The sequence below is a fragment of the Ptychodera flava genome, chromosome 15, assembly GCF_041260155.1.
Source record: "Ptychodera flava strain L36383 chromosome 15, AS_Pfla_20210202, whole genome shotgun sequence".
In the NCBI taxonomy this organism is placed as follows: Eukaryota; Metazoa; Hemichordata; class Enteropneusta; family Ptychoderidae; genus Ptychodera; species Ptychodera flava.
This window is the reverse complement of record NC_091942.1, coordinates 40,805,502-40,818,762: the sequence shown is the minus strand read 5'-3', so window position 1 is coordinate 40,818,762 and position 13,261 is coordinate 40,805,502. Positions and strand designations below refer to the sequence as shown.

The 13,261-nt window shown below is 38.0% G+C and overlaps 1 protein-coding gene across 2 annotated transcripts in view; it reads left to right on the top strand.

Annotated features, from left to right (window-relative positions):
• The first annotated feature begins 6,256 nt into the window (after positions 1–6,256).
• Positions 6,257–13,261, top strand: part of LOC139152192 (LDL receptor repeat-containing protein egg-1-like) — a 52,945-nt gene continuing 45,940 nt past the window's right edge. The window contains exons 1-4 of one of the 2 annotated variants that reach the window (XM_070725326.1): positions 6,257–6,417; positions 7,172–7,244; positions 10,858–10,922; positions 11,956–12,046. In XM_070725326.1, the coding sequence (XP_070581427.1) occupies positions 10,909–10,922; positions 11,956–12,046 (105 nt within the window). In that variant the 5' untranslated portion in view covers positions 6,257–6,417; positions 7,172–7,244; positions 10,858–10,908. Of the gene's footprint in view, positions 6,418–6,702; positions 6,780–7,171; positions 7,245–10,857; positions 10,923–11,955; positions 12,047–13,261 lie in introns of those variants that run through there. The other variant, XM_070725328.1, reaches the window with a different exon arrangement.

Sequence of the window (13,261 nt, the reverse complement as noted above, 5' to 3'; positions counted from 1 at the left end):
CAATTTTAACTTTTTACTACCATAGTTTTTGTTATTTTGTCGGTTTAATACTACCGGGTACTACGAACATTCAGAAAACAACTCAAAGTCGAAGAGCTCCCACGTCCACCCTGCAAAACATGTACGGTCTGCCTCCGTGTTTCGGCAGATCGCGCGCGTACCGTATTAAAGTTCAGGCAAACATTATGCCATTTCTTGAGTAAAATTCATGGCTTGATGACTCTTAACTAAGTTGCTTCGCCATCTCCTAGGACTTTTTAACGAACTTCAAGTGTAACTATGACGAAGACTGCAAAACTCGCTACCACGATCGCGATACACCGCCATCTTTAATTTTACCCATACGTGCGTTGAACTGTGATCTGTGAAGTTTGCAAACATTACGCTTATCTTATGAATGACATTTAGATCGCTTTCGTATATAACTTAAGTGAGACTTCAAAAAAAGAAACACTAATATGGAGCATACATTCTAATAGGGTGCATACTGTACTGGCCGACTTCTCTTGTATTCGGTCATTGTCAACTGTCAGTGTCTGTCTGTTTGGAGTCGATGCAGGATGTGGTGGTCGGACATTCCCACGCCTGATTTTACTGACCCCTCAGCCTTTCAAGATAATAATATCGTTGTAAGAGTGGATTTGAGTGACCGTGATTTGTCACAGTTTTCCTTTTCACTGGTAACGGGTAGTATATCACTGTTCAGTTACCATGTTTCAACTCGTCAATGTTGACTGAAGTCCGATAACATAAAGGCGAGTTTCAGTGCCATAGCGTTGTACGCTGTACTCGCGTACACTGGACTGTACGATCAGCCTTGTACGGTAACACTAACAGCGCATACATGGCATCATGAAATCATGCCGCAAATATATGCGCACTGTCAGAAATTCACGAAACTTGTCACAAGCGTTGTTCAATAGCAAGTGGTTTGACACAACAAGTATTATTTTTGTTCAAGACCTGTATCAGTGTGTTTCGGGTCACAGTCTAAAAATAGCACACAGCTGAGAGGTATAAACCATCATTGCAACGTACGAATTCAGTTGTCAATTATCATTAGTATTTATTTCTATCATGCATAGATACGATGAAATTACTCTCAAAAGTGTACATTACCTCATAGCATGTTCAATGTCGCATTAAATAATCATATTTGTGAGCTTTCGAGCCCATTTTCACGACCAAGTCGCTCGAACGACGTGTATTCCGACATATTGCTTGTTTACATTCAGAACGAGGCTCTGCAGCCTATTGAATTATGCAAATTTCTATACGTCCGCTCAAGCTGGTGGCACCGATGCGGTGCGGGTTTCAGATACAATGTACCATCTAGGGAAAGTCAAACTTTCGCTTCGGTTGTTAAAGGAAGTTTAGTTCTATTGAGGCAAGCCAGGAAGGAAAATATACGAGCAGACGACGGAAATACCTTTGAAATGTACTTTTATTCGTACAGCAACAAAATCACGAACGAGTTACGACACTACAGCTTACAGTGTACTCACTTCATGTTTTCACTAATCCGCTTACTAGGATGGTAAATTCGGCATATTTGACGTCTGGAAACATGTATAATTCTTCGAGATAAACTGACTGGTACGGGTATTATATCCACTGTATGTGCATTCATAGATGTCGCAGAGCTGCTTGCTCTGTGCTCTCAGCTGTTCATACACGATAAGAGTTTGAGCGTGGCGCGAGTATTTTGACCCGATTTTGGCGGCCTCATAACTTTCACGCAGGGATGAGGTTATGTATTAAAACACAAAAACACACCCATTTTGTGGACTCCCGCCTATGTTTTACATCCACCGTCATTTTAAACTAAAAATAAATCTTCTTCAAATTGTGAAAACCTGTGTCGACATCGTAATATTTAAATTGTTTGCTGCAGAAGTGCTCCATAGATCCTCCTTTGCAGTGGAATGGCCCAATAGCGGAATAATATCAAGAAGTGATACGGTTGTCATCACTCCTTAGCAACCAACTTTTTATAAGTACAGCCTGGAGGAAGCAAGGTCGATTTCAAGTTGATTTCGTTGCTAATTTCGGAGCGTCTGTAGGAAAAAAGTCATAACCAAAGCATGCATGTATGATAAAGGGTTATTACACGAAGTTAGGGCGATACCGCGTCGTATTCTCGTGATGTGTCCGTATTTTCCAAACTTCGTGTAATAACCCTGTATCGCGTTCACCTCACTCAGCGCGTTGATACTATCCCACTCATACGTTTCACATGAAAACAGAGCACAAATCATCACGTTCACTCATAGACCCTTTTAGGGTCAACGGTTCAGCCGATTCACACATTCACAAATCACAGACTTGAACCACTCTAAGGCTAGCCAGTAACTGCTGCCGAGAAAAGCCGAGCGATGGGGAGGGGGGGGGCAGTCTAGGCGGTCATCAAACGGGTCAATAAGAACTTGGATATAAATAAAGCTTATCGAACACTTTTCTCTCCGCGATGCTGTGAAAGTGGAACTATAAATTCCTGTCCTTGCACGACAAAGGATATGCAACTAATGAGTACGAACCCCTAGATCGTACAAGCCGTAAAACATTAGGTTACCTAAATGGAGTGTAGTGAAACGAATTTTATTTCACGGAAATATGTAAACATAACTTGCGGAAAAAGAAGAAAACATAACATTTGCCGGGGTAAAACTTGGTCCTTATTCGCGCAATGAAAGAGCTATTAAAGTTGCATTTACTGTGTCATAACACGTAACTGGAAAAGTAACCTTGTGGATTGTTCAGTAATTATGGTCGGCAAATTCTTCTCGCACCTCTATCAAAATTAGTGTGAACCCCAACCACTCAACATTAGATAACACCCTTCAGGCCTCGAAGATGTTAAAGATTTCATGACCCCTCATTACGCCATTATAAAGCATTTCTTATGTTCAGATATTTCAATATTTTGTTATTTTGTAAAAGAACAGTTTCAGTAACTGTGACTTTTGACAATTTTCAGTATTTTTGTTCCACTTATCAAAAACAACTTCTTGGTCTGCTGCGGCATATTGAAGTATCCAGATTTGGTTTGTTTGGCGTCGATATATCATTGCTTTTGTACTATTTTCAAAAATTTGAATCTCTCTAACTATTTTCTGATATTTTACACAGTACACTATATCTAACTCCCAAAAAATCTCCTATGTTCCCTTTGGTCATTATACTTAATCATATAAGTCACTGACTTACCACCGGGGCTCCGTTGTGAGCAAAACATTGCATTATCACTGCCGTTAAGGTAGTATGCACCTCGAAAGTGAAAGACTTAAATTTTTGCTCAAACTTTCCTCAAGGAATCTTTCAATCATTCTCTTTCAAAATCAAGAATAAAAATGGGGGTCACCGTGCAAATTTTGGTACTAGAGAAACAAATTGGCCAAGATTTACTGATATTAGAAATTAAAAATGGCCGCCATCCCTGTGTTAACTCTATGGAGAAAAATAAAAATTTTCGAATTTCGAAAAACTAAGCCGGTGAAAAGTTTTCTTTTACCAAGAACTTTGAAATGAACCCCGACATGTGGTATATCAGAATAGAATTGTAAAAGTTTGAGAGTCCGAATGTCTGCCCCTGAGGTGCGTTCTACCTTAAATGTTCACAACTAAATTGTAGGTTTCATGAAAATGCCCTGGGTACGCCGGCCTAGGGTGAAAGAGAACTGACAGCTGTTAACCTTTACGAGATGTATTTTTCTACCACTAGAGGGAGCTCACTTTGAAGCTCACTGAGTAAACGAACGTTTCACCTGCTTATCTTAGTGAAAATCGAAAATTTTGATTTTTCCTCTTAGAGTTAATACACGGATGACGGCCGTAATGAATTTCAAGTGTCTGGAAATATTAGGTAATTTCTTTTTCTCGTACCACATTTTGCACGGTCATCCCGTTTTTTATATCGTACTGTTTCGAAAGAGAATGGTTTAAAGTTTCCCTGAGAAAAAAATAGAAAAAGTTTGAGTCTTTAAATATTTAGGTGCGAACTGCCTGAAACATGATTGGAACTAATTTGGGATAATTGGATGGTGAAGTAATGTCTTTTAAATCTTCAAATGTTAGCTCATCTGCTTTTCTTTTTACGTTACACACTTGTTTTTGTAAGTAATTTGTAATATAGGGACATTCAGCTATAGGCATTACAGACTTGAACTTGCCAGGTCTATACGTGATTAAAGCATAAAAATACAAGTGGAGAATCACCTATATTTTGTCGAATATTTGTCAGTCTTGTTGACTGGGTGGAAATTTAGTTTTCAAAACCAAGTGACTCTCTCTGTGCTGAGTGTAAAAAGCATGACCCCTTTTGCAGTTTTTCAGTTTAAGATGAGACCGTCCTTCATTCATTCACAAAGAAAAATCTTTCTATACTGTGAGATAACATTGGTCCACAGGTTTGAGCCAGCACGGAATTCATTAATCTAATAATTTGGTAAATAAATACTAAATATGTAACATTTTGATAAACACGGGCATAAAAGGTGTGCCTAGATATCTAGTTCCTCCGTATTTTTGTGTAGTATTCTAAAGAAACCAATGGATATCTTTTTGTCAACGCTCTTACATCAGTTATTGCTACCGTCCGTTAACATCAATTTATCTATCTGATAAAACCCACTGTTTGATCATTAAAAACTTGTTTAATGAATGAAAAGTAGATAATGTAAAGATTTCTCATGTATTTTGTTTGTCACGTATTAAGCAGAAATATGGCATTTTGAGAAAGGCGTGTATAAATTGAAATGGATACTGAAGCGTTCCGATAAATGAAGTATGGTGTAGATTTTCTCCCGTATAGCTTATATATTGTAACGAAATCCTCTGAATTACCAGAAATATCATGAAAGTCAACACCTGATAAAATACGTGAGGACAATTCTCTCAGAAATCTGTAGTGTGGTAACGTGAACGGGCTTCTGAATGACGTCCGTCACTGAGGTGTTCGACTTGTGCGTGGACAGAACACGCACGTATAAAACTGGGTCTAGAGAGGCGACTGAACGCACGCCTTGACTCAGGCGAAACCAACAACAAAGAGAACCTGAGAAAACTAACTTGGTATACCTGTAAATCTGGCACCTCAGCCTCACGGAGGCTTACTAAGAGTAGCAAGAAGTAGGATTTAACGCAAAATAGAAGGAAATAGCGGTAGCCAAGAGGTTAGATCAGGAGAGCATAGATATGCACTGCTCACGGCAGGACGGCTACCTCTAGAGTGTCCCAGCCGGGGGATGGGTTGCCTATCGTTACCCTGGACATGTGACTAAAACCCCGCCCCTAATTTGGTGACTGACATATACGGGAACGCCCCATCTGAAAATCAGGGATATTGCCTATTTTCTCAACCACCTGCAAATTCAAAGTAGGGACCCATCCGCACCGACGGGCTCCAAGGGCGATTTCGTGTCCAGTATTTCATGACAATATTTATTCAGTACTAGAGTCTATGTATATATTCTTCCAAATATTTAGTGACTTCCATGTACTCATTTCTTGTGATTTGTAAACATCAATAACTTGAACAGTTATATACTTCTTTAGTTGCATTCTGATGTACTATGTACCCGGGTCACGGACTAGACTAGTTCAGATAGAATTACGTCCGCGAACCCATCAGATTGTTGACTTTTTGACCTTTAAATTTCTGATTTTTGCTTCGTTTTCATCATCTGATGATATAAATATACAAATGTACAAATAAAATATACGTCCTCTCATGTCAGCCGATTGTATAAAAAATCAGTGGTTAATAGAAATGTGGATGAATTTCTTCGGAACATGGATCAATTTCTGTATTCCTTGGAATATGTGAATATAAAAAGGGCGGTCCCTGTATTCTTTGGGAATACCATATAGGCATTGCCACGCACTGTTTCGTGAAGCTTCAATTTTTTAGCGTCATCCTGATCTTTAAAAATGTTGACATGTAGCGTTTGTTCAGTAGCTACAGTACACGACAACGTTAGATTTACATGTATAGGTTTGTTCAGCATAGGTACAGTACACGAGGGCGTTCAGATTTACACTTGGAGGTTGTTCGGTACGTACAATCACAGTCCTTGGTATAGTACACTATACGTTTTACAATTCACATTCAAAGGGTGATGTTTTGGCACATCAATGGTGCTCGAGGGAGAACAATGAGCAGTTTGACGTCAATGCATGTGTAATATCCTATTGAATACTTCGTTCAATATGATTTGATATATTCTGTAACTTGGTGACAGATGTTATGTGAATATTCATGCAACTCATTAAATATTAAAAAATTGTGCCACTGAGAATACCTTTCGTCGGTGACGAGTCCGAAACTGTGATTAACGGTGACTTAGATCGTCGGTAGAGAGTGCTTGTTTTCTTGGTCTTTCAAGGACACTTTTTCCAACCCTGGGTAGGAATCTACAGGTAAAGCTTTTGTACATGGGAAATTACAGTAATAATTCCGCAGTGACTTTTGCTATTATGAACTCGTAGTTAAGGTCGAAATAGCGGTCAATTTCAGAAATGTGGCAAGACATCGGTGTACAGGTATCGTAGTGTCTAATACACACTGTAACATTCCTTTAAATGGTACATTTTAGCCTTGATGTTATCAAGAGAAAGAATTTGTCTGTTGTTTTTCAAAGCACGATATTATAATCGGTCACCCTACCCGGCAAATAAGGGGATTACAAAATAATGTATGCATCGTAAAGCTGACAGCTTGTGTACACGTCAAAATGGTGAGAAAGAGAAACATCAATATGGCGCTTGCATGTATTTTTCCGGTAAAACTTCAATGTTATACTTTTAGTTCGATTTTTTTATGAAATTTCGATGCAGACAACTATTTAGGGAAATCTGGGACTATGGGTATTTTCACATTTCAAAAACCAAGGTTTATATTTAACCGTTGGGATTTTTCTTTATCGAGCCGAGCATAGCTGAGTATAGACCAACTAGACGACACATTTTATTCTAGTGCTGCTGCAAAGCTTGCGAAAGCACATTTTACAACTTACAGTTGATAAAGAAAGTGCGCTGATGTAAAACATCTGAAGTATAGATAGCCAAAAGAAACAAGACAACAGTACAATGTTATGTTTACGATACGGTAAAGATTGTGGTTTAGACAGTTTAGTGCCTCTTTCTGTATTTCTGTCTCTGTTTGTCACAACAGACGCTGTGGTAAGAGAAGTGGATTTAAGACGTATTAGAAAGACATGTCGTTATCACAAAGCTTGTCTATATAGGTAAGTACTGATTTCTGAGATACAGTATAGCATTCTTGAAATAATGGACTGGTGTTGTTTTCATAAATGGAAACAGCATCCTACAAATATGCTTGTTTCTATGCAACGATGGTTAGAGGAAAACTTCCCGCCATGGAAGGACCGAACGGCCGCTGCAGTAATACGGCAAGGCTTTTCCTCAAAATTGCCCGTACTCAAGAAAGTTACCAAAAATTGATTTTTCCTAACAAACCCGAAAAATGACTTTACAGCTATTGCTAGATGACACTTTGCTCAAAAAAGTGACGCGCCTATTTGTTAAAATTACAAACTAAAGCCAAATAAAACAAAATAGCTGTCTCTGGTCCTCGACTTTTTGCAAAAGTAAAGCCGGTACAGTGTTTTTTCCCCATTATTTTCATAACTATCTCATTTTGTTGTTTATTGATTGTAGAATACTTTCTCCCCACATACGGTATATTAATTTTACTGATACGATATCGTGAATTATTCATATTGCGCGTTCGCTGTTTGCTTATGTTAGAGACATCAAGAAGGTAAAAAAAAACACATTTGAAGGTTCACGCAAAGAGTAGAGAGTCGACATCTTGAATAATGAAAGATACATGGTAAACAAAGGCATCTGTTTGATCACGGGAGATAATGAACAGTTGATATAATATTGTTAGCATATTGTCTGTGTTTAATCGACATTATTGGCTAGAGTTTAACACCACATGGAAAACGTCAAAGTGACAGATGTCATCCAGCAAATAAGTGTTTTCCTGTGATTGTAAAGCCAAATACTTATGTTTCTAACAGAATTAATCTATGGATGTTAAATCTGTGGCCGATTACAAAATCCCCGTCGATACAATTTCAAGCATATACGGGGGCAGAGACACTTGTCCGACGGACCACGCACCATAAGGGATAAACCATTTGATTTTGAATAGCTGGTCAGATTTATCGAGGACGTGCGATTTTTGCGCATTACAAGATTTGTCCATATATCGGATTTGACAGAACTCACGACTATTTAAGAGTTATGCAGTATTAAATCAACTAGTGCAATGTGAATATTATTTTCAAAAACAGAAATTCATCTTCTAACCCCCCCCCCCCTTTATCCCCCCCCCATTTTATAGCCTCTCGTAAAATATAATGATCCATCCTTGATTGCTATTGTCGCATAGGTCGATGATAAGCAATAGCTGGTAAGGGTGCAGACCATTTCTAAGATGCAGAAAGGTACATGGATAAGATGTCCGTGACCCACCTCTCAGTCCATTCTGTTGATAGCATATTTGATAATGAATACTTCCAGGGAAGTCGTGACTATCTGAGTATTTAACACATACAATTTTGTTTTCTAAATCGAGCACGTTTTCTGAGGTATGGCATTTCTTTTGCACTTTCAAAACTTACATGGGCAATACTTTACAAGTGAATAAATGAGTATATTTAGGCACTCCGTGAACCGTTATACCGGATTATATTACCATGCCCTGCCAGTCGCATTTTGATTGGTGGAACTGAACCACGTGACTGACCACAAATACACAGTAATGGTTTGTTTACATGCCCGTGAATATGAATAATAAGGTTAACAACTCAAAGTATCGTAACTTTACAGCTCAAACGTAAATCATAATCAATCACAAAATAAAATGGAGCACTTGTAGGTCAAGTTGAGATACTTTTTTCTGAAAGCATAGGCCTATCCGGATTTGCCAATTTTTTACAGCGCGCGTGACAGTGCGTCGCGTATTGCTCAGTTTCTGGGGCGCAGTTGTCGTTCGCTCCTGAAATTTTCGAAAATTTTGACGGTTTTCTTGGGTTTGCTGATAATATAATGGAAATAACAGATTCCACTCTGTTCATTAACGTTTATTTGTGGGCGCGGGCTCGAGGAAAGCCAAATTAACGGGCTCGGCAAGCCTCGCCCGTTAATGTAGGGCTTTCCTCTCGCCCTTGCCCACAAATAAACGTTAATGGTCAGCGCGTCGCCCGTTATTTCTATAATAAAGATCCTCCTCTTTTTCATAGCTCTAAAATATAAAACCCTTGTGTGATTACGAAAATTAAAACAAGGATGAACTTAATTTGCTTTAATTGATAGTATTTTATCACTAAGTGACAGCGCAAAAGTGCATTAATTACTCTCAAGGTAGTAGGCCCTATAGATTTGCCCCCACCCTCCGTTGTAAGAGCTTTTTTTCTTAAAATTAATACAGACAATACCAATGGTCTGTCAGCCTAAATCTACCCTGAAAGCGAAATATATGGTGATGTGGTGTTGATAAACCGTAAATATCAAACGCAAAGGCTCTTCCTACGCAATCGAAAAATGGAGAAACTCATCTTCATTGATAGTTTACGCATAATTTCCAAAAAATTCTGAACAAAATGCTTTACGAATTATGAAATTATTAGAATTCACGATAATGAGCATAACAAAAAAATCTACCTGTAGGCCTAATTAAGGCAAATCAGGATGGTTAAATGCCATCTCAGAAAACTCTCATCCCGCGTTTTACCTTTTTTGACTCCACGACCTTACTGAAATTCACTTTCCCTTTGGTGTAACGGAAACCCCAATGCGAATCTATGGTAATATTTTTAGACAATTTTTTTTACACTACGGATTCTACCACAGAATTATAAAATTATACGTATCGTTCAATAATTAGTGCAGTGTTGCAATACGCAACATATTTATGAATATATTTAATCATGTGACATTGCCTTACAAAGGTGCATGTAAAAGTAACAATGAACGTCTCATTGAGAAAGCACTTCTACTTCCACGTTATATGTCCTGCTCGGTCTCTCTCCGGTTCCTATGTTCCATCAGTGTAGTGAATTGCAGCTCCCTCACTTGACGACGTGTGGTGGATAGTTTGGTGATCACGTGACGTGCATTGGATGGTTTGGTGTTCACGTGAACAGAGTGTGATTGATGACAGCAAAAGGAATGGATCGCGTCATTTGGTACTAATCCCTATCAATAATTCAACCATTCATAAATTAACACATCCTACTTTATAGCACAAAGATAATTTCGTTTTTGCTTTTAATAAAGGGTTCTTAATTACAGCTTTTTGGAAGACTGATAAATTCTTGAGCGCATGAATTTCAATAATTAGATTTTGCCTTTCTAAAAAAAAGGCCGGGAAAAATTTCTTGCCTTTTGTCACTGATATTTGGTAATTTTCAACCGTGTCAATGACAGAAACGGAAATAATCATTGACCTCTCTGCGAACACCTGTTCTCTTAACCAGAAAAAAACATGCAGTCGCTACCTTAAAATGGAGAGCACTGAGAGTAATTTTGGTTCATTCTGTTAGTTTATTTTAGCTCTGTTTCATAGGCGATTTAAATCAGTCCACACTGACAAACTTCTTCTCCTTTTTCGACGTGTTGTTGTAATTGAAAACAAAGAAAATAGGATACCAACCGTTTAAAACGATGATTAGCATGGTTTTGATGCTCCCATGCATATTTTTTTCAAGTGGATATGTCAAGTGTAAACTACTGCGTAATATTTCAAAAGATTACTAAAGTTTCACAAAAGTCAATATACAGCATAATGACACGATTTCATTTATTTTACCACGCGACGTGTATAAGGATTCAAAGTTTGAAGAGTGATATTCCTGACCGTCACCTTGGCAACGGACTATGAAGGGTATAAGGTAAGTTTACAGAGGGTTATGCCCGGGGGAGACCCCTATACCTTTAAAATCCCGTCGTTTTAACACATTCAATCCAGTTGATACCATAAATAGAGTTGTCATCATCATTATCTAACAGTTGGAAAATACTGGAGGTGACATCGTCGTTATTTCATAATTTTTATCTAACGGGGGGTTAATGGATACTTGGTTTGCCGAAAGCGCTAATCATCACAGGGCCCTCTAAATATTGAGACAAATTACAAACACAAAAATCAGCAAAACAAAAGTAAAATAACCGAAAAATGTAGTTGTTGTAAACATAATACGGCGTATGGTATATATGAAATAAAGGCGATAACAAAATATAAAATGCAGCATTAAACAAGTCATGACAAATATCGGTTACCTACAAGGGGTAAGTGTTGGAACTTTTTAGTTTAACAAGGAATAATCTCTTAGAACTTAAAATTTCTTTGGCGTGGAAGCTGACTCTTTTGCCGATTTTGTATATTCTTTAAATGTCGCAAAATCTGAGTTTCACAAGTTCAATCTTCCTAAATGTCTCATCAGTGTTTCATAGCATTGAATGGTCAAAATGATCTGTGGGACGTATTTATTGTTTCCGTGTCGGATATATTCATTAACATGGCGGTGTCACATACACATTTCTGTACATGTTATCATTAAAAACAAAATGCTCGCCGCCTCTGTTGTCTCGCCAAAAATGGAAGAATAAGAATAATATTAAAATACAAAGTATTAGCCTTATCCCCGTTAAAGATCAACTTCCCCAATTCTTATGCAGTTGTCATATTATGATATATCAGCCGTACATATCTGAAGATACACCTATGCTTGTTTGTGAGCATATATCTTGAGTTGTTTTTCAATCGATCTTTTGACGATAAACCAAATTCTTGTTCTTATATAAAATTACAGTTCTAGAGAGACCGACCTTGTCTCTTTTAGAGGGTAATATCGCGATAATGTCCCTTTAAACCTATCATTGTTATTCTTCATTAACGGCAGAACATATACATTTGTTTTGCAGATATAGGATGAAAGTTTCACTGACTTCCAAACTTGCATTGATACTTTTAGTTCTACAATCACACAGTACACTGAGCGCAGCACTGACCAAGGTAAGGCACTATAAAATGATTTTTGTGACTACAGTCTAAACGGCTATTTCTGGATATGCAGTCAGAAAGAGTGCCGCAAATACAGTTCTCAAAACCAGAAATTAAAAAAAAATTATAACGATATATAACTATAGAAAGAAGGAAATAGTTGGGCTCGTCTGCTCAAAAATTCTTTAGCTGCTGAATATTGACTTCATTTACGTTTAATAGTACGGTGTTACTGTTCAGTGACCCTTGTCCAATTTACGATTTAAATATCTTGCATTTGATACAATATTTGATAATTCTTTCTGCAAGGGAAGGGGATCGACGGAAGACGGGGTCAGGTAGAAAATGGGAAGGCACAACAAGTTTTTGGACGCCACATGACATTTTTTTCATAATATACTGTATTACAGCAAGAAAATTACAGGCAGAGTACAGTACATGCCCGGAACAGGGTCTGATCAGTAACCTCAGTTATAGGATCTGTAAAATTGGTCAGATATCAGGGATGTATGAACAGGTCTGTATCAGGCCTGGTATTAAAGGAATGTATACAGCGATGTTAATTTCTAAATGTATCCAGTGGACCACATGAATACTGGTGTACAAACAGCGGTGTGCCAGTGTTGAATTTACTGGGCCTGTTACAGGGTCTGGAAATTTGTCAGATTTCACGGGTGTATATTTTCAGAAAAAAATGGGCCAGTTTTGATGATAGAAATGAACACAGGGGTAATTGTGTGCACATTAAGAAACTATTGACTCTGGCAGGTCTCTATTCATTTTTATGTACAGTCCTGTAAATACAGTGATGGGACAGGCAGAAATTTCAGGCCCTGTCACATCACTGTATCTACAGCATGGTAGCATGTCATCACAAAACTGTATGGCTACAGACCTATACATCAGCCCCTGTCATAGGAATGGGACGTCCTTGCTGACACAGACCTGTCCCACAGGGTTTTGTCAAGGTCTGTACAGAGCCTATCACAAGGGCAAATGTTTTTTTGGTTTTTTTTGCTGTGTAGAGGGGTACCGAGTAATTTAACGTAGTCACAGCTTTGCATAAAAACAAACAAACAGAATAAACAAAAACAACCCACCCATCTAAAAAATACAAACTAGCACTTAAAAGTCTTGAAATAAAAAACTGACGATTAGACAATTACAATCTAAGTTCACCTAAGTTCACAATTATGCCTGTATTCATATCTATCTCAGATTATTAGT